The sequence below is a fragment of the Dunckerocampus dactyliophorus genome, chromosome 5 (assembly GCF_027744805.1).
Source record: "Dunckerocampus dactyliophorus isolate RoL2022-P2 chromosome 5, RoL_Ddac_1.1, whole genome shotgun sequence".
Taxonomy (NCBI): domain Eukaryota; kingdom Metazoa; phylum Chordata; class Actinopteri; order Syngnathiformes; family Syngnathidae; genus Dunckerocampus; species Dunckerocampus dactyliophorus.
In genome coordinates this window covers 20038074-20060194 of record NC_072823.1, presented here as the reverse complement: position 1 = coordinate 20060194, position 22121 = coordinate 20038074, and the positions used below count along the sequence as shown (strand labels likewise).

General features: G+C 42.1%; 1 protein-coding gene across 2 annotated transcripts in view; it reads right to left on the bottom strand.

Moving 5' to 3' along the window:
- The window catches only part of LOC129181181 (cyclin-dependent kinase 17-like), a 33818-nt gene that overhangs the window by 6171 nt on the left and 5526 nt on the right, over positions 1-22121 (bottom strand). Inside the window, exons 2-9 of one of the 2 annotated variants that reach the window (XM_054775977.1) lie at positions 10658-10806; positions 6866-7033; positions 6271-6404; positions 2917-3042; positions 2058-2114; positions 1746-1860; positions 845-939; positions 596-658 (exon numbers count right to left, since the gene is read on the bottom strand). In XM_054775977.1, the coding sequence (XP_054631952.1) occupies positions 596-658; positions 845-939; positions 1746-1860; positions 2058-2114; positions 2917-3042; positions 6271-6404; positions 6866-7033; positions 10658-10784 (885 nt within the window). In that variant the 5' untranslated portion in view covers positions 10785-10806. The remainder of the gene's footprint in view (positions 1-595; positions 659-844; positions 940-1745; positions 1861-2057; positions 2115-2916; positions 3043-6270; positions 6405-6865; positions 7034-10657; positions 10807-22121) is intronic. The other variant, XM_054775978.1, reaches the window with a different exon arrangement.

Genomic DNA, 22121 nt, shown 5'->3' with positions numbered 1-22121 from the left:
TTAATGTTTTTAGCGCTGTTTGTGCGCATAAGTGTTTTACGTTTAATTTCAGGTTTATGCATAATTTTAGCTGAAAGTCACATTTTAGCTCTTTTTGAGTATAATAACTACAGTATTTATTTATTTACCATGTATAACACTATTGTTGTTCTTGTACACAGACTTCTCCTTTCTCCCAGGTTCTTTTAGCTTTACACAAATAAAAATCCTCTGCACTTGAACACTGTGTGTTTGTACTTCTGGCAAAAAAGTTTTGTAAAGCTTTTAAGAAAATCATAAAACATGCAACTATTCATCACGCAGATAAAAAAATGAAGCTAGAGAATTAACAAGATGACCTCACTAGCAGAGGTGCAGTCATGGCCAAAAATATTGGCATGCCAAAGATGCCCATGTTTTTGGCCATGGCTGTATAAATTAGGTCATACAGACATGGTAAAAAAACATTGGCATCTTTGGCATGCCAATATTTTTGGCCATGACTGTACAGAGACATCTTGCCATTGTCCTCTCTCCACCAGCAGGGGTCTCTCACACACACACAGTGATGACCGTGCAGCCACTTCTTAACAGTAGAATTAAGTAAGTGGCTCACCTTGACATTTTGCATGCTCAGGATGTTCCCACAGTCATCCATATACTGCTTGAGGTCTTTGTCCTGCACCACAGAAAGAGAGAGAGAGAATTAGTGGAAGAGAACAAAAGCAAAGGACACACAAGCTGCAAGACTTGTACTGTAAAACTCCCCAGACCTCTACAAGCTCATGAATAATAATGTGCAGTATATTCATTTTAACAGCTGTGCAGCAAGTAATGTGAATCACAGAGGTCGTGCCGGCCTCACCAGGTACTCGAAAACCAGTGTGAGCGACTTTTCTGTGTGCACGATGTCATGGAGCGTCACGATGTTGGCGTGCTTCAGGTCCTTCAGTAGTGACACTGCAAGAGGCGCAGGGGGGGAAAGAGGAAGGTCGGTTTTGACCATGCGCTCACACAAACAAGCCAAGTTTATTTCAAAATACTGTTTCGTAAAGGTCATGTTGAAGATATGAGTAATCTACAAAGTGACAAAACAAAGATTTAAAAGGAAGCGAAGGACAAGGACAAACGATAGCGCTACTCTGGCATCCTCCTACAAAAAAGCTCGGCAGGTTTCATGAATTAGATTTTCACACTTTTTTTCAATACTAGAGTTGTGGTAAATTATCAATTACATGTGTACACACAAAATAGATATATGGCATTTATTTTAGTTTAAAAATTCTGATATCACGATAGCAAAAAAAAAAAAAGTATAAAAGTAGTATTAAGACCATCGAGACAAAAAATAGTACTAGAATACTATCAGAATTACAAGAAAAAAGTAGTTAACTATAAAAATAAAATTGAAATATGAACATTTTAAAAAGTATTTTACAAGAAACAAGTCATATAATAATGAGAAATAATGTGGTAAACAAGAATAAAATTTAAATTTACGAGAATTAAACTTTTACAATAAAACAAACAATAATTTTTTTTATTGTGGCCCTGATACATGTTTAAGAAATTCAAAAGGAATGCACTTTATGACACTGTTTATGCTTGTACTGTTTATTTTATTCCTCTAACATCCATGGGAACACTGATGTTTTGTATGCACTCTCTGTAAGGAGGCATGAAAGAGGGTGTTTATAAAACAGCTAAGTTGAAATGTATTCAGGCTTCCTCTTACACGGAATGGGGATGGGTTTAGGAATGACTACCTTCTCGGATAGCCGTGCATGGTGCTCCCTCCTCGTGCTCCAACCTGATCTCCTTGAGTGCCACGAGGTTGTCTGTCAGCTTGCTCCGCCCCTTGAAGACCGTAGCGTATGTACCCTGGAGGAAAAATACAAATTAAAAAAAGGGGGGGTGGGGGTTGGGGGCGGGGCGGGGGGTGGGGGGGACTAGAAGAATCAACCATGGCTTGTCAAATAGTTTAAAATTAAACCCTACAACTGTCTGCTGGTGAGTTATCATTTCCTGTGGGAGTGTTAGCACCTGGGTGGAAGCAGAGGAGCAAAACTCTGACATACCTCTCCCAGTTTGTCCAGTTTTATGTAGGTCTCCAGCTTCCCAAAGCCAATCTCGGACTACGGGAGAAACAAGTACACATGGAATTAATTAATGAGCGCTGTGTTCTTATTAGTGGTGACAAGCAAACAGACACCACGATGAATCCTTCTGACGGCCTTGCTGCCGCCCTGAGGGGCCAGAGGAAGTCACACACCCACAACAGCATCTCATGGCTAATCTCCGGTGACAAATGACTGTTGACTTTTATAATGGCTTGATGCGCGAGAAAAGGCAATAAAGCCTTATTTACTTACAACATGCACTCATATTAAAATGTTGATCCATGAGACTGTAATGCTTTGAAGCATAAATGGCTTTTGGCTTTGGGAAATGAAAGCATACGTCCATATGTTTGGGACACTTAAAAGATGATGCAGTCATTCCATGAAGTGAGGAAACAACATTAGGTACACCTGCACACCTGACACAGTTCTTAGATTGTTATATTTTGTCGGTGTACTTAATATTGTGACTAACATGGGTTTGTTGTGTGCTATCTTGCAGAAAATCTTGTGTAAATGCTATGATAGCGCACAGAAATTGCACAGTTATCTGCACACTAAAACCACAAACGGAAAGGGAAGGTTGTTTGCAGGCTAAGGTTAAGGTGCACGTCATTACTGTTCTTCCTCTTTCTCGCTAACATCAATTACTGTATAATTGTACTGGGACACCTGCACATTGCATCTACAGGATGGGAAGACTTTCTACAAGATTCAGACGTGAAACCCTGAGGAAAAGGTATGACCCCGCTCAATATGTGTGTTTTACTCATGTGTTTGCTGAGAATTTTCCCTCCACATTCTCCATCCGTCTCACCAGCGATGCCCGTCGGGAGCGTCGGCTCAGTGGCTGATCAAAGGGTGGGCTGCTCAGCTGCAACTTCTCCAAATAGCCGTCAGGTATCCTGATGTCGGCTGGCAGGGACAGGCGCTTGTTTAGGTCCTGCAAGTGGACACAAGCGGCAGTCACGACATGTGGCTAAATGGCAGCGCAAACATGCTGAATAAGTGACAATGACTGACAAGTAAATAAACCCAAAATAAACACAGAGAGCCGAGAGTAGACGGTAGGCAGACAGACACAAACACACATGGGAACCCTGAGGAGTTCAGGGTAAAATCTTTTCCCAGAGCCACAAAGTACAAAAGCATTATCCTCATGATTTGTTACATAAAAGGCATACACACACTTCAAATAGAATTTCTAGATTCTTACCATCATGCATTTCCTCTCTTTGTTAGATTACTGTTAATCCAGCCTCTTGGTAGAAGCTTTTTAAATCTACTCCCCACCCCTTCCGTACCCAATGGTAATTTTATCATCAAAAATACAGCAGAACACAATCTGTTCCAGGACGCTGTTACACCTCAATTTCAAAGACAATTCTTCCCATAGGAAATTGTGGGAAATGAATTAATCCATTCCAGGGTCAAACTGTTGCTAGGGTAAAATATGTGTTAACGGAACAGCCATACAAGTTACCTCTGTAACATCAATAAGCTAAAACAATAACAGTGGAGTCTCGAACTTCCTTAACTATTAGAGCTACTTTGACAAAATGAAAGGAAATGTGAGCGCCCTGCTTTAGTTAAATGATGAATGAGGAGGGAATGATCGTTGCTTTTAAACATTTTTCAACGTTCGCTGTCGCACAAGTGGAAAAAGAAGTTGAAACAACAAAACAGGAAAGGGCATGTAAATCAGTTTGCCAATTTTCTTAACTATTTAGGAAGGGGCTAGCGCTGAAAGCTAATGTTTACAATCTCTGCAGCCTCTCCAACTTGACACACTGCTCAGTCAACCAGTGGCTCGCGCTAGCAGCTAAAGTTAGCAGTGGCAATGAACAGATACAGCTCTCTTCAGTTACTCTGTGAAAAATGTCTATCTAGGACTCAACCTCTGAGACCAGGTATTCCGTTAAGAGGTGTCCCAAAACCTTTGGCCATCTCCTGTAACTGGCCACTTAAAAACAGTCCTTCTTCCTGTCTGACACGCAACATGCAACTTTGAACTGCGCACATTTCAACATCAGTCCAAGTGATGTGTAACTGAGAGTCACTGGCTGGTGGTGGTGAAGCGAACCGTGACTCAGCTTTCTGGTCGCCCGTGGAAATGCAGGACGTGATGTCTAACTTTTGATCTGAATGGGCTGTGATCATCATTGATAACATGCATGACAACGCAGCCTCATTGTGATGATAGGCCTGTGCATTCCTGCTGTGTCACCACATGGAAGCGATGGCATCCATCACATGACCTTTGCACCTCCCGCCACCACCCCCTGCTGTTGTCCAATCAAGCCGCCTTAATCTGTTACAACACGGGCCCATCTGGACCGTATTACAGTAATCCCTGTGATGTAATTCCAAAACAGCAAAACAGCTCCCACCCCTACCTGACCGCCGCCGGAAGGATTTCCTCATCCTGACAATTGTTGTCAAACAGGGGCAGGAAGTTTTTAACTGGAGGACTGATGCAAGCTTCTTAGAATCACATTATCAGTGTGCAGCTTTGGCCACTGCATTATTTACAAAAATGTATTGTGACACTATTTGCTTCAACATATTCAGGCCACCAAATGTTGCCTATATGGTAGGAGCTCAGAGCACATTTTACTTGCATTATTCTCAGTGTATCACTACTAACACATGCCCGTCGTACATCCTTGAATCCTATTAAGGGCCATTAAGATGGATTGGAGTGGCTTTACTGAAAAGACAAGTAAACACACAACAACTGGATACTGTTTCAAAACCTCCGCTGCAACCAAAGCTTTTGAACTTTTAGTCCAAAAAAGCAGAGTGGCAACAACTCATTTAACACTTTTAAGGCCAACAAACCAAAAACATGCAGGTGAGGTTAATTGGCGACTCTAAATTGCCCATAGGCATGAATGTGAGTGTGAATGGTTGTTTGTCAATATGTGCCCTGCGATTGGCTGGCTACCAGTCCAGGGTGTACCCCGCCTGTCGCCCGAAGTCAGCTGGGATAGGCTCCAGCATGCCCCCGCGACCCTAATGAGGAAGAAGCGGTATAGAAAATGGATGGATGGATGCTTTATGCAGAAATGCTAATGAGAGCTCTCTTTCAAACAACACAGCAGAAAGTGGTGATGTAACCACCAGAGCAGCAGCATCACAATCTGCCACCAGTAAGTGTGTGTGTGTGTGTGTGTGTGTGTGGGTGTGTGAAAAGGGAGGGAAAAGGCGGAAATCGTGGTGGTGGGTGGAGGAAAACTGAACTGTGAAACCTTTTTTTTTTCCTTTTAAACAGTATGTTGTACATCACAGTAGGTGGAGAGTGTGTGTTTGTCCGGCTGACCTTGTGTAGGCCGTGAAGAAACTTTTGCGCCTACACTGAGCTTAATGCACTTCTTACTCTGTAGCACAAAACAATTACATCACAACAGACCTCAGTCAAAACGAGACATGCTAACATATAGCAAAAATGAAGAATGGAGAATGGCAGCAAGACTGAGGAGAGGAAGAAAATGGAGTGCTGCAGCCAAGTGGAGACCGACGAGTATAATACTCCGACGTCCAGAGCTAAGGCACAGCAACATCCATCCATTTTCTACGCTGCTTATCCTCACTAGGGTCGCGGGTATGCTGGAGCCTATCCCAGCTGACTTCGGGCGAGAGGCAGGGTACACCCAGTCAATCAATACAGACAAACAATCATTCACGGACAATTTCGAGTTGCCAATTAACCTAACATGCATGTTTTTGGAATGTGAGAGGAAACCGGAGTACCAGGAGAAAACCCACGCACGCACGGGGAGTGGCAAACTCCAAACAGAGATGCCCGATGGAGATTTGAACCCAGATCTTCCCGATCTCCTGACTGTGTGGCCAACATGCTAACTACTAGGCCACCATGCGGCCCGGCACAGCAACAGTGTAAGCTAAAGTTAGCATGTGTTTACTTTTTTCATTTCCATCCTTGTAACCTCCAATGAGCCACCAGCAGCAGCTTACTTCACTATTATGGTATCCCGGCTAACTATTACCGGTATGGTACCTCACAGTACCATACTTTACCAATGGAAATATGGCAATAACTAGTAGTCAGGTTGTCTGGGGTAAAAAATGGTCAATAACTGAATTTTCGTTTGCAGGCTCCTTCCATGTTTACATTACAAATGGAATAGAAGGTGCTACTGTCTTTCACCTCTGCAGAGATGCGGCGGTTCCCTCTGTTCCTCAAGCAGACACCAGAGGGTGACTGCACCTCATCTGAGGACGTCCCAGAGGCTTGGTCGCTCTCTCCGTCGGAACCCATCTTCAAGTTCTCGTGGACAATATCTGCAATGGAAGAAAACCAGGATGCGGTGTGAGCATGATTTCAATGATACATCTGAAACCGTTGGTTTCCCTGTTGTGGGGCATTACAGGGAATATCCATACATCGTCTTGCAAGCTGCATATAAATAAAACAAACTTAAGTTTCCTAATTTTTAGGAGAGTTGCCTTGTGACCAAATATGAGGCTGTAGGCTTGCTGAACCTGTTCAAAGTCATCAATCAGACTTGTGTTTCTAAACAAAAGTCTAACCGTAGGAGCTCAAATGTATGCTTTTGCAAACATGCCTCTAGCAGGGTTCTTTCCCCTCACATTCATCTTTGTGTGTGCTCAAGTGGAGAAAATCAAGCCCAGGGTTTGATAAAGTCATTTTTAGGACACGAGGACTCAAATGAAGCGATCCTCCCTATCTGACAAAATTTTTTAACTTCACATGTGGCATCAAGATCATGTGTCATCCTCACCAAGGCGACTGCCGTTGCGAGGCATCACCATGAGTGAGCCGAGGCCCCCGCCGATGACGCTCTGAGGCCGTCGTAGTGGTGGCTTTTTGAAGGAGCCCGTGTACTGGTGCAGGAAGGAGTGGACGCTGTGGGCCGATGGCGGGCGGCCATTCTTCACGATGGGCTCTGCTGGAACGAAAACACAAAAACTATTTAGAACTGTATGTGAGTGATATGTGCCCATAAAAACCTATTGGCCTGAATTATTCTTTAACTCCTTGCTGGTCCAACGGCAGGCCATCTCTTGCTGCCATTTGTGTGCCTCGGAGTGTTATACATTATTTGGAAAGTTAGTCGAGTTTCCAATCATATACAATTAAGGCCCACATATTTGCGGATTTCTGATCCAGAACATTTTTATTTGTGGGAAAACCTGCTTATTTGTGCTTTTTCTTGAAAGAAATTGGCTGTTTTCTGCAGAAAAAAAACAACTCATTCACCCTAAGTCAGTAATAATTTGTAAATACTTGATAATAAAGCATAAAATGTACAGCGTAGTCATACAGCATACAAATTGGTGAATTTATTCGTTAGTTGTTTTTTTTTTAATTGATTTATATTATTGAAGTATTTCAATTTCTGTTCTGTTCAACTTGTATGTGTCAAAATTCCGTAACAGTAAAAAGGCATTGTTTTTGGACAACATTTGCATATTTTCCTTTTGTTAAGTACTGCTTTGGGCATCGTTTAAGCACCTGCACCATTTCAAAAGTACCCCTTTTGCCCTGCTATCAGGTAATGAGCCAACGAACAACAATACCCAACCCTATGCCTGCTTGCCGCTTTCGAGGGAGATGGAGGCGGCACCACAGTAGGCAGAAGCATGGTTGTCGCAGTAGCGTGACAACCACGTTAAAGGCTAGACTCTGATTCCATCTGGTCTATCGATGACCTTTGATAATCATTCATTAGTGGTGAGTACATATACATTTTACAATTTAAAATGTGTTTAATAAGGAAAAAATATGGGTGTGTCCATTATTCACATTTTTTTGCTATCTGCAGGGGGGGGGGCAGTAGGGATGGCTTGAAACCTTAACCCTTGCAGGAATCTAATATACACCATTCCGGGATACAATTATAACTGCGAGCTCAGTAAACAGTTACGTTAAACCAGTTACACACATAAACAAGGATACAACTCAACTTTGAAGCCTCACTGTATTCCAACAGCAGACAATACTAGGTGAATGTAAATAGGTACATTTACTTGGTAAATGCTACATTTTTTTAGGTGTTTCAACCCCCCCCCCCCCCAAAAAAATGACAGAATTTTACATTTGATGGTGAATCAAAGAATAAGGCAAAGTCAGTTTCACACAGTTAACCAAAATGCCAAAGACATATTTGGACATAATTTATAAAATTCTTTTCTTTTTCAACCACACATTTAAATAAGTGTTTGAAATGATGCATTTCTCATTATATAGGATACAAAATCTAAACACATTCTGAAGTAACTCTATTTCCGCTTCCGATAGAGGAGTTCTATATGAGCACCTGAACACCAGATTGCATAGAATCCTGTTACATAACAGGTTTTATCCCTTAATGTAATACATGCAGTACATGTAATTGCCGTGACATGCGAATATAGTCAGCTGCATGCAGGCAAGAATATTATTTTCTCCATGGTACAACCTTACAAGCAGCGTCAAAGTTAACAAGGCAAGAGCACATTAACATACAGTAGCACACTGATACTCCTATCAGAGTAATGCAATTTTCCAGCACAAAAAAAAGACTGAATAAATTTACAGTGAAGGCTTCAAAGTAGACAGAACATGTCGACTAATACTCTTGCAGGCAGCAAGTGTAGAGAAGGAAAAGTGACATACAGTTACATATTTAGTATGTGCATGTTACATCGGCTTCATCTACACTGCCTATGATAATAAATGAATACGCTTGTGTGAGCTTTGAGGGGTTTGAGGGGCACATTATCGTTACTACCCACTGGCGTCCTGTTGCTTTCAGTCTTTCTGTACATTTTTAAAACTGAAATCAGAGTGAATTAAGCCCACATGGTTCAGGCTGCCGTTCTTTCCATGATTCAGAGCACAGTGGGCGTTCACAGATTTCACAAAGCAGACATCAACATTTATGACTGCATGATATCCTACCGTACATTTATTATAGCTTGAATAAAAAAAAATGTTGTAGAATTAAAATAAACAAATATTACAAGTAAGGACTTTCCATATGTAATATTGAGGTCCTGATACCACTTCTGCCTTATCTTTGGGCAGCTGCTGTCGCCGTTGGAGTTATGACTCTTACATAATCGGATCAGCACCATAACGCTTTCCCTTAACCACAGAGTTCAGATCACATCTCATCTCATTCGGCCTCCTCTGGAGCCTACTTACTGTCACACAGGCTGCAAATGTGTCCCCTCACACAAACCTGATGTTAATCACTAAACAAAAACAGGCTTTACAAAAGTCCAGTTAGTTCTAAAGAGACAGAAGGCGAGGGGGGACGGACTTGGACCACAAATTCAGGACAAAAGTGAGTAGACCTGATGGAAGGCCTGGGAGCAGTTCAGGAGAAGAAAGCTGAACTGGGTGGGCACTGAAAAAGATGAAAAAAAAAAATAGGGGCGAAAGAAGAATGGCTGGCTCGTTGCACACCATGGCAATGTCATGGAAACTTTGGAGAATTCCTTCAGACCCTGAGCGCCATAGCAACAATGTGGCAGTACACTTCTCTCCTGCGCTCCCTGTAGATTTCGTGAAAATCGTTACCCTGCTTTTATTTCCGGTCCTTCAGTCAAATAATTCAGTCAAAATTGTTCCAAGTATGCAAAGAAACTGAATCAGGTGGTAGCGAAACAGATATACAATATCTCATATTGTTCAGCGCTTCATTACCACTACCGATATCAACCAATACCGATATTGGCAGCATCCCTTCCCTCAAAATACTGTCAGGTCACAGCTCGTGTAATAAATAAATAAACAAATAAACACTGTTTGTACAAAATAAGAAATACTACAATATGCAACGTAAGTTGTAGAAAAAGGAGCATATTTTAAACAGTCTTTGTTAGCTGCAGTCTGACAGGATGTGTAACATGCAACATTTTTACAGTGAAGGCCAGAAGTATGCTGTTTTGTCTTTGGCTCGCGACAGCTGTATGGTTTGACGGTGAAATGAAGCTACATGCTAATAAAAAGTGCCCCCTGAGCTTCATGGCTGCCATTGTCATGTTGAGTTTGTACAAGGTCAACGGATATGTTATTAACACCCGGGGTTAAACATACAATCCAAAAGCCAAACTTGAAACAGCTTTGATGCCGTGTGGAGCATGTCATCGCTCGCTCGATACCGATATGAACCAATATCTCATTTTTATATCAGACATCCTGAGCAAAAACTGTTAATATTATAGTCTGTATGTAAAATGGAGAATTTGAATGGAAATCAATTAGACCTCAGAGGGACCACTACCATTAATACTAATAGGCAAGAGTAAAATGAGAAAAAAAAAACTGAGCAGGCACATTCTGGGTCAGAGTTAGATAATTTTTTTCAGATTTGGCTTTGGAGACAGAACAAATCCAGTCCATTAATATTCGGGCCACTAAATCCCATTTCCAACACGCATTTGGCAGGCAGCCCTGCGTGTAGAACTGATGTTTGACAAAAAACTTGGGAGACACTTAAATGGAAAAAGTCATGACAGACTTCGCTAATGGGGATTTTCAGGACATTTTGCTTGTCCTACAGGACACATGCATTCAAACTTACCGTTGTCCTTCAGACCATTCTCTTCAATCGTCATCTGCTCGGCCAGCTCCGAGAGCGACTCGTCGATGGTGTGGCTGCCTCTTAATGTCTGAGAGAGACGCCGCTTGAACCGCTTCATTTTCTCCATGGAGCTCTCGGGAAGGGGCGGCCTGGGTGTGACAAAAAGGAAAAAAGTATACATGTTACGGAGGATAATGCCACAAAGAGGAGATAAATAAAAACGTAGTTTTAGTCCCGCTATCTGTCGACCGATGTCCTTGACGTATGCCTGACAAAACCCTGTGATGTAAACTATGCTAAACGTCATGTGCCTTGCAGTCATGTTTCACAAACCCACACCAAGAGTCAAAAAGTGATCCCCGGATGATTGACTGGTGAAGAATGACATGAGGCAGGCAGTACCGTGACGTTAATTATGACTCTCATCCTTTCAGGCACATTACTAGACATTCCTCCTGCTGGGAAAACATGGCGAGTCAGTGAGAGATTCTTTTGGAAAAAGTTTGAAGAGCGCTGGCTGAAAAAGCAACCTTTAAACCCGGTTGGGGGTGGATTTCTGCTGAATGGAGGTGTTCCCACAGTCTCACATTCCCTCGCTGGTGGTCTGAAGGGGTTTAAAATTAAGATAGAGGACACTGGGGGACGTTTGGCTGGAAAAGCATCCTATTGAGAGATTCACCACTACGACACATTAGGACATGCAAAGCTGATGAGTAAACAAACACCGCTGACCGCCTCCCAAATATCACACACACCACCTGAACTCTCCAGGATTGAAATCATCCGTCAAGACGACCACTGACTTTATTACAACTTCTCACAAAAGGGTCGCATCGCAGCACAGGCCACAAGAAAGTGCAAGTGGCTTTGGCAGCAGCTTCTGATGATGCGGTAAACTCAGAATAACATTCTCCCCTTGTTCTTTTGGTACTTTTTCCGAGCTCAAAAGCCACACGCACGCGCGAGCACACACACACAGATAGTGATTCAATGGTTGCATTGTTACTTGAAGGTTCCTTGTAGAAATCTTTACCAGGCTTTTAAGAGTAGAGCTCTTGTGTGTGTCCTTCGTGACTTGATTTTTTTCAGCCAAACGTGCTTGTTCTAAAGGTGAGCGAACAAAATGACAGATAACAGCTACAGGCGATCAGTGAAGGGACAGGACGCCGTCAAACAAGATAACGCTCAAACATGGACAGACCTCTTGACCAGAAAGTGGATTTAAAGGTCCCCCATTATGCTAAATGTACTTCACGTTAATGACCTCATAAATGTAAAAGCATTTATGAGCACCAAATGTGAGAAAAATCTATCATCTCCATCACTTGCTTTTGAAGCTTTATCTTCATGGAGATACCGCCTCTGACCCCAGCTAGATGAGCCCACTCTGTGTATAAATTCACCACTTCAGGCTTCGCTACACATTTTAAAACAAAGCCTGGAGCTCTGCCAACTATCAGTCAGTCAGCTACAAATGTAGGAGCTGTAAGTTTGATCATTTGTTTTTCTTCAGCAAATAGGCTAATCTAGCATGATGTTGCTGTTAAAATGTGACTGCAATGCTAAAACACATAGCGATAGGAGTGATTCTAATGTTTGTGTCCTCTTGTCCCACTCAGTGTTACGTTGTTGTGTGTGATACATGGCATCTTTTACGTTGGACCAGTGCAGAGTTAGTGTATATGTAAAAATGGATAAAGTGCACAATAGCTCATCTTGGAGACACACATTCTGTTGGAGTCAGGCATGGACACACACAGCTCATTAACATTAAAGCTACAGACACACAAAAGGGTGTGTTCCCAGTAGGGCTTACTAAAAGCACTTTTAAAACCGTCTGAACTCCAGCATCAAGGCTAGATTTGTCCAAAACACTTCCTATGCACTATTGTGGAACCTCAGTGACTTGTTCGGAATATATCATGAAACCCTATTAGCGTATTTGTTGGTTTACGTAGAAAATTCACCCCAAAATTTTGCCTTGGTTCGGATACATTTTCTGATTAGCGTACAATGAATTTAACACGTCTCTTGTCGTGTTGTTCATACACTGCCAGAGTCTATGTATTTTTATTGCAAAATATAAATATTGATCCTAAGACTCGATCCTATTAAAGTAGTTTACGAATGATAAATTATCCCACGGTTTCATATTAGTAAGACTAAGTCAAATTCACAAAGTCTGACAACTGATGTAAAAGAGTTACAGCTCACTTCCAAAGATTAAAAGCTCCATGCATGAAGCTGTCTGCACACTTACACAGCCCCGGTATGAGGCTCTCTTTCTGGGTAACAGAAGAGCGAACAGCACAGTGGTCGATCAACATTATGGTAGTCGAGGTCTCGTATTTTAACACAAATTTAAATTTCAAATGTCACACAAAGCTATACATATGCCCTGTTACAAGTTCTAAAAAAAACCCTATACTTACATTACAAGTCGCAGCATAGCGCTGCCATGTTGAAATATTTTTTCAGAGCTGGGATATGGGATCTTGGGATATGGGAGGGCAGTAAGGATAGTCATGATGAACACTTGGAGCTAATGTCTGAGGAGGACACATTTGTCGGCCGCATTTTAAGGCCTATTGGAGCTTTTTCGAATTGGCACAGCCTTCGCGCACTGCGATGATGTCATGCACCGTGCAATTGCGCACTTGAAGGTTACAGCCCCGGAAATGGGACACAGCTATTGTTCCCCAGCTCAGTTACTTGTTGTTATGATGTTGTTCTCATGTAAAACATGTAAAACTATAATTGTAAGACTATAAAAAAAGTGTTTTGTTTTGACATTTTTGGGTGTCTGGAACGGATTAATTGGAATTGTATTATTCCTTATGGTTCCTTTGGTTAGTGTACATTTAGGTTTGAGTTGGACCTTCTGGAACGGATAGATTCCACTGTACTTTATTGTACTGTATTTTTTTGTATTGTATTTTTGTATTTCTACTGTATTCTATACACTCTTATGACACTTCTAGATGAGTTAAGCTATGTGTTGCTACACCATTGCCTCGTCTATCCGCGCTTTCCTTTTTTCTTTTTGACATTCCTCCTCCTAACATGCCCGCTGTGTTTTCATGCTATCAAACGTTCTAATTATTCCTGGGACCGAGATGAAGCGGAATGTCAACTCGACTGTCATAACAGCTGCACATCAGTCGGTTCCGCCTGGCGACACATCGGCTACAGCACACGCACGCAGTCTGTCACTTCGGCAACCGCACTGCCTGCAACGTACACCGTGTTTAAATGTTGTTGCGCAATTGTCTTTGCAGAGTTTTGTTAACTGTTCTTTAAAAAAATCATTAACTAAACTGACATTTTATCTATTGTATTAACTTCCCCCCCAAAATAACAAGGAACCAAGAACCTTGCAACTGCTTCATCTTCCGAATCACAATCAGCGTACAGGCCTACAGTATAATTATCACTATGATGCCGTATTTGACAGCAACCCTAATTCTGATAACATTCTGGACAACCAAAACACCAAATGTGTTTACAATATGTGCGATAAGCTCTAAAATCGGGATTATCTGCTGCCAAACTGGCTGCAACTGCCACTCCTCTGTAGCTTTCTCTTCGCTTCTATCAGGTATACACGATCTTAGAAATCTGACATGAGGCATTTTTAATCTAATTTAAAAAAGCAAGCAAAACCAAAGCAAAGGCTAGGGGTGACGTCTACTTAGCCACCAGTGGCCGCTGGCCCCTGTTCCTGCACTGGGATCGAGTTTGAAGCTTTGGACATGATGCCTGATCCCTGCTAAGTAGGCCGGCCTGAGATCTGAGCCCCAAAGCCACTGGGACTCAGCCAGAGGTGGGGACAGAGGGGAAACTGCAGGGCGGAGCGGGTCCGAGTATGCAAAGATTGAGGATTTGTCACCATAGCAACCATGCTTTTTTCCATTTTTAAAATGCAGCGGAGCAGACGGCTGCATGTGTACTGATTTTCCATCCCCTGCATCTAAGCTCCCGACTGCTGCCACCCCGCCCTCACGATACTATGACTGCATCTGCATTATATTCCCTAAATAAAGCACCAAGAGTCACGATAAATCTTGTGCTTTGTATGTCCTATCGAGAGAAAAAGATATAGGGGAAACAAGTGGGAAGGCCTTAGCCATGTGGTGGATGTCGTTTCTTCCTGTAGCAAGAAATGTAAGGCCAGAAATCCTGCTATGAGGCAGCAGCAGCACAGCACCTGGTGGCAAAGAGGAGGTGCTAGCGTCAATGAAGAGCTCAAGAATGGGCTATCGTTACTCCTGCCACATTGTTACTGCTGTCTGGGCCACCCATGGAAGTGCAAGGTCACAACCTCTCTGTGACCCCCTTCCAGGACTCGGTAAAACATTGGTGCCTTCAAGAGGACAGAGGTGCTGCATCACCCTGTCCAGCTACCTCACTCACTAGGGAAACACACAGCGAGTGTGATGGCTGACTGGAGCATGATTCACGGGTGAACTCAGCATCGCTTCTCTAAAGAGTGGTCTGTTCTCATTTTGACCGAGACATTGAGGACATGAGTGGAGGAGCCCGCTTCATCATGGGGGCCCTATATATAGGAGTGCACTGTACACAGGGATGAGGGGGACTTTAGAGACGCAAGGAGGAAACCAGGAGGAGGTTGTGTGCCCACACGGCTGCAGAGAATCTTGTAGAAACTTTTTAGAAACTTTTACAGACACTATTAGGGGTGTAACTGAACCGTATATGTATTCGGATTTGGAGTTTTTATACTTTTGGTACAGTACCGAGCCCAACCACACACAGAAAGTATAACCAACCATAGTCATTCTCTTTCTATTAATCTACCTGGTCATTTTTTGTTCATAGCTGATTATTTGCCACTGTAACACGGTTAGCAGCTAGCAGTTATTCTTCTGTTGTTTCGCTACTTTACATTCCAGCTAACGTTGCGGTTAGCAAGGCTTCTCTGTCTCCTCCTACCCTCTCTTGCTCAGTGTGTCACATGCTTAGCTATTCCTCATCCCCCCAGTCCTCCAGTGATGATGACACTTAAAGAAATTATTATTACATTATTAGCCGCCATGCAGGCGAGGATTAATAACTTAGAGTGGCTCAGCACTGTGAAAGGACATACTTTAACCGCGCAGCTTGTTGCTCTCAATTTTGTAGGACATGGCTGGATTCGCAATAGGGCGATAGGATTAAAATCGCTATCGTAGACCAGATTCATATAGTTCTTCGGGGTATCCCAATTTAACTTTTTCACTTCCAATAAGATACCAACAATGCAGCCTTGAATATCGGTCGACACAGATTATACATTCATACTTTTATTACTTATTTTGTAGTGTGGAATGTTAGAAAAGGCTTAATCAAGTGATATTACTCAAACAGAGAACAATAGTCAGCAACAGTAGGTACGAGAAAAACGGACCCATTTACTTCTTTATGCATGTGGGATATAGTTTTACCCACGATGTAGTGGCAGCATAATGTAGTCAGGCTCGAGGTGCTCAATTATGCGTCTAAACCCGATATTACTCACCATCACCTTAGGGGCTAGCACTTTTCTGTTATAGCTAATGGCCTTTTGCCGTCCCATGGGAGTTTCCCGTGTGACGCTGCTTCAACTGCGCCAAGAGGTTGGTCATATTCAACTTCCTCGGTTCTGTGCCACCATGGGAAACCTGTGCATGAAAAGTTTTGCACTCAGCTACATCTTTTTTTAGATTTAGGAAAAATAGTACCACACGGCCAACATCACTTCTACTTCTTGCTACTTTTTCAGCACGTGCTGTGCGCTATTGTGATCACATGGGCCGATCGCTGCTGGCTAGACATGCTTGGGTGGAGTTTGGAATTGCCTACGTTTATCAGAGTGCCAATACCTGAGATTTTCAATACAGGCTGATATAAGGTGATACTCGTTTGTTTTTTTTTGGTTGATATCGGCCCGATATACAATATCAATATCGGCTTAGGACATCCCTAAGCATTTTTATTGCATATTGCTTCTAACGCCCATTCATACTTGCAACTATTAAATTGTACCTTATTCACAAAACACAGTTAAAGCAAAAATTCTTTCACCTTTTGGTGAGCTACACAAAATCTGGAGGGGAGCTACACTAGTTGGAGACCCCTGCTGTAAACAAATATGGTGCAGCCCAGCAGTTTGCTAGTAGTGCCAAGGAGAAGGCAGAGGTCAGCGCTTGAAAACCCTTTTTCTGCATTAGAGTCTCCTGTTTGGGAACACGTCACCTTCTGGACCAAGACAAGTCGATAATATGAAAGGAGTGTGCCGGCACTGTTCAGCAGATAAACGAGGTAAATGAGGCTACAAACTGGAACTATTCATGCTGCACTTCGGGTAATAAGGAACTTTCATTTACTAAAAATAAAATAACACTTTTATTTTTGCTGTTGCACTTGTCTGCATCATTTCACTTTCCTAAAAAGAAACATTGTAAACTATTATATATTATTTCACAATTATGTTGTAATGATTTTTTTTTTAATCAGAGTATTGTATTTACTGTAGAATTAACCAGTAGCAGGTTGCATTTTTTCATGTTTCATTTTTACAAATTGTTCAAGCCGTTTACGCAAAAGCGAGGCAGTTTTTACATTTTACTTTTGTGTTTCCTTACTATACTGAAAATAAAGCAAACTGTGAGCTTAAAAGCAAGGTCCAGACCGAACCGTGATTATGGCATACTGTTACACTCCTAGAAATAATTGTTGCACCCTAGCTGTCAAGCTTGTCACCTATTGGGCTGACACACAGGTAGGTGGTGGTGATGCACTTTTGCTTTGGCAAACAGGTCGAGGGAATCCGGGCTAGGACCAGACCATGACGCATGGCCACAAATCTCCCGGGCAAGAAGATTCGACAGCGGCTGATTAACACTGCTGCTATGGTTACGGCGGCTTAAGTGACAGGCTCGCTTCCTCTCTAAGTTCGCTCCTGTGACCCGACACGACCTGACAGTCAGAGCGCAGACAAGAAGGTCAAACAGGATGCTAGGTGGCAGCGCTATCCAGGTAAACTGCAGAGAGGAAAAGGTGTGTTAGAAAACATGTTAGAGAAGCTAACATTCAGGATTTATGAGGTCAGCTATCATTCAGTCAATAGTCGGTCTTCATTGAACCCCAGATGCTACTAATGCATTTTTGATTTTAAAAAAATTAGTAACTTATAAGTAGGGATTTGATCATTTGTAAAGGACGTAGATGTACCACCGTGTACCTCGTACGGAATCCTCCAATTGTTTACAATATTTTATACCTATATGCGCTACACAGTTGGACAACAAAACATTCAGTTTCCAATTTTAAGGTCAGCTTAAATGAAACCGTTAACTATATTTTGAACAACACTAAATCATCAAAAGAACTTCATTAAAGATGAAGAAAGAGAAACCTTCTTTGGTCCCTTGTTGAGATGTTAAGTACTGTTACGAATTTGAATGCTATTTTATTTTCTATGGCAATTACAACTTCTAAAGCAGCAGGTTTAGGCAGCAGAGGCCAAAATGAACTGCAACCTGCTGCCACATAATAGTGCGACTTTGGTCAATTTGACCTCAATAAACCAGCCTACTCTACAGTAATATAGGAATGGCAGGAACGGTGGAAACATAGTAGCGCAGAGTGAGCATTTCACTCACATATGCGCCTAGAAATTGATTGTGTCAGTAGAAAAAATAAAAAGGGAGCACGCGTGCGAGTACGTTTCTCAACCCTTTCATTCGCATTTTGCTCCTGAAATAAGCCCATACAAAGTGAATCAAACAAGAGTAAAATTTTTGCGCATCTGTATATAAATCTACAAGTGCCCAACTTTTCTTTTTTCACGTGATGATGTCTCAGCCGCACAAGCTGCATTCGCTGACATATAGTAGCTAACTGTTATCAGTTGGATACTGGAGCGCTGCGGGAAAGATGACTGACCTTGTGTCCGCTGAAAAATGAAAATCGAGTCGCATTTTGAAATGGAACCAAGGAGGGAGAGGTGAGAGAAACCTGGAACAACTGACAGTGTCAAGCCAGAGGAGATCAACAGCTAGCGTTAGTACTAGTGTTACCGAGTTACTAGTGTTTACAAGTTTAAATCAGACTGGATCAAACTCCTCTCTTGGCTAGAGTTTGAGAACGACCCCATGTTAAATATTGCAAAGGGCAGAAGCAGGCAGGTAAAAAAAAGACAGCTTAACAAAACACAACCACTCCAAGCGGCCCATCACCTGCAGAGGCAGATGTCTGTCATGTAATTTGTTACATGATGCGACAAAACAAACCAGCCTCGCTACCCTGGGCAGGGAGGCGATGATTTCCGAGGTGGAGATGAGGAGGCTGCTCAAGAACATCGCCTACTCATACACAAGCCTGAATGTCATTACATTGCTTTAGTTTAGAAATAAAGCATCGCTTTCACTATATTTATAAATGCAAGTTATTATTGTTGTTATTGGAAAATATTACCTGACATTGTTGTCGTTTGGATTGATGTCAACTCCGTTCTTGTGCAGTGTGATAAGTGGCAATTACTGTAGTAATGCAATTGCATGTGATGTGATGTTAGTTAGTTAGTCATGTGACTGTATGTGTAAACTAGTACACGTGTGTTTAGGATGTAGTACAGGGTATGTATGATACCTTAATGTTTGTGGACCGCAGTCCCAGGGAGATGTAGGCCTTGTCATGGCACTGTGTCTATATATGTATACAGTGCACATGTGTGTTACTGACAACACTGAGTGTTAATAATAAAATTGGGTTGTTTAAGAAATTTCACATTGCTCTTATATTTTTTCACTTAGGAGCACCGGTGCTCCGAGAGAAAAGGCTAAGCGTACAGCCGTGGAATGAGATGGTGTGAAGGGAGACATGATAATTCTCGTGGACACAGCTGGACTCAATGGTAAATGCACCACCAACACTGCCAATTCAGTTTTTCATAATATTCATTTGTATGCAGTTCATTAAAAAACAAGTTAGAAGACGAAGGAGAATAGCAAGAGTGCTGTGCCTGTACTCTAATTAAACACCGAGCTGCACCAGGCCTCCAAAAATCTGTGTAATTTGATTTAGTGCTAATCTCTTATGCAAAGATTGCATAACATTGTAGTACTGTAGAAGTGACGACACAATCATCATTTTGTTTGCTAAGACTTGGATCATTTAGCTCATGTTGCATGTTTTCTCAAGAGGTTTGACAGCAACCGTCTCCAAAGTGACTACAAGTAGCATTCTTTAGTGGCTGTGGGATTATCACAGATGCAAAAAAAAAATCTATCTTGGATGCCTGCGTTAGCAATGCCGCTCTTTCATTCACCACCCAAAAACAGCGCAAAAAAATTTTTATTATCCCACCCACTCACTGAGTTAGCACTTGGCTTCCTTTAGTCCGACCAATTTAGGTAATATGCTGCCTCCACTGGTTGGGAGTGTGGGCCACAAAGCCCTGCCTTTTTTTAAATCATCAGCAAATAATATGCGGTATTTTCTCTCCACAAATTGTGGAATTAAAACACACACTGTGGCGCTAATCGCTCCGGCATGGGTGACTTTTGTCTGAGTCAAATCAGCTGGAGGTTGTAAGCAGAACAGAACATCAGCAGTGGACAGAATGACCATTAGAGGGTGTCCCCACACTGCCCCCCCGCCCTTACTGTCTGCGTGCAGCAGACTCAGCAGGTCCTCGCTGCCTTTCATCACTTTTAAAAAGGGAACAACGAGGCAGGCCTATCTAGTTAGTGAGTGAGGCTGCGCTGCAAGAAGGATTTATCATTATATCAGTCACTATATCAAAGAGCAAACATAAACCAGAGCCTTTGTAGTCATTGTGGGAACCTAGTGCTGATCTTCATCTGTGTACATTTATGTAAAGAAGCTCACCAACTATTCTGCCTGGAGGTGACATTTTAAAACAGCGCATTTTGAGCTCTGATGTTAGGTTAGGGTTAACGTCGCTGTCGATCAGTCTGCAAATGGTCATAATGCACTTACAATATTACTACACGTCATACACTATGGCGTCGTTCTTCTCTTTTCAACACGTATTGTTTTGAGAAGCCAAACTCCTTACATAAATGACCCAACAAGTTACCGGAATTACCGGGGGTAATGCAGCCTTTCCTTCTCCAGGAACATTTCTGAAACTTTGTTGTAAAAGTCTGATCACCTCCTGATAGGTTTGGGCATATAATCCTCCATCTTGGCAGTCAAATGCATTCATTCATTCAGCAGAGCATGACAATATATTGAATGCATTTGATTTTCTTTTTGAAAAAAACCCCCAAAACACTGGCTTTTCTTCTGTGGAAGGATGTCAGTGACAAGCACCTTTCACACATGCCCCGCCCCTTCACAATGCATTGGTGCCGCAAGTGCCTTCCGTATGACATTCCTATGTATTTTATTGCCTGATTACATTAAAGACATTACACACTCTGTAGAAAGTCAACATGTACAATAGATGTTTCTGCAACATTGTATTATTGGCGACATGCTGACTGCAGAAACTGGCAGGCGGCATGAGCCAACTCGGCGTGCACTCGGACGGTACACCTACAGTAGAAGCCACGCTCACGGTGGCCTTACGTTAAGTTTCTTCTCAATATTTGATAAGGAAATCTGCAAATTCAGTCATTTTTACTAAAGAAAATGTTAGAAACAATTAGAATCATACAGAAAATACATTTATTAGCATCATACAGATCTACAGTACGGTTCAATGGACAAATATGAATATTTATTTTATGTTATTATTCTTTTTTGTATTTTTCATTATGACAGGTGAGGCAGAGGGTCTCACCTGTCTCCCCTGACCACATGTCACTTTGGGCCACTTAGATTTACTTTGTGCATTAAAAGATGCTAAAACCAATCCAATGCAGGTCAACATATGCTAAGCTATCTGAATAAAACAGCAAAGTTAGGTTTGTGTTATAGGTGACAAAGCACCTTATAGGTGACAAAGCAAATTACCATAATATGTGATAATAAATCTCATTAATTAGACCTAGGACACGCTGGAGGGATCATGTCTCACAGCTGGCCTGGGAATGCTTTGGTGTCCTCCCGGTGGAGCTGGAAGAGGTGGCCGGAGACCAGGAAGGAGGCTTCCCTACTGAGACTGCTGCCCCCGCGAAGAAAGTGGACAGATGGAAATCTCATTAATCATTCATTTTATTCTAGAATATGATGAGAGCCAATAAAAAGTGAATTTCCCTGCTGTGGGATAAATAAAGTACAAATACAAATAAAAGTACAAATACAAAAGAAAAAAAAAAAAAAGCCGTAGGCAAAAGATGGCTCCCGCGCCACACTTTGGACAACCCACTGATTTCTACTAATAAGTCTGGATAGACCATACATCGCCATACGGCTTCAGTGCAAGCCGCTGAAGCCAAAGAGACGCCATCTTACCACTCACATCTTGTACGTAGCAGACTACACTGGCACAGCGTACATAGTGTACAAAGCA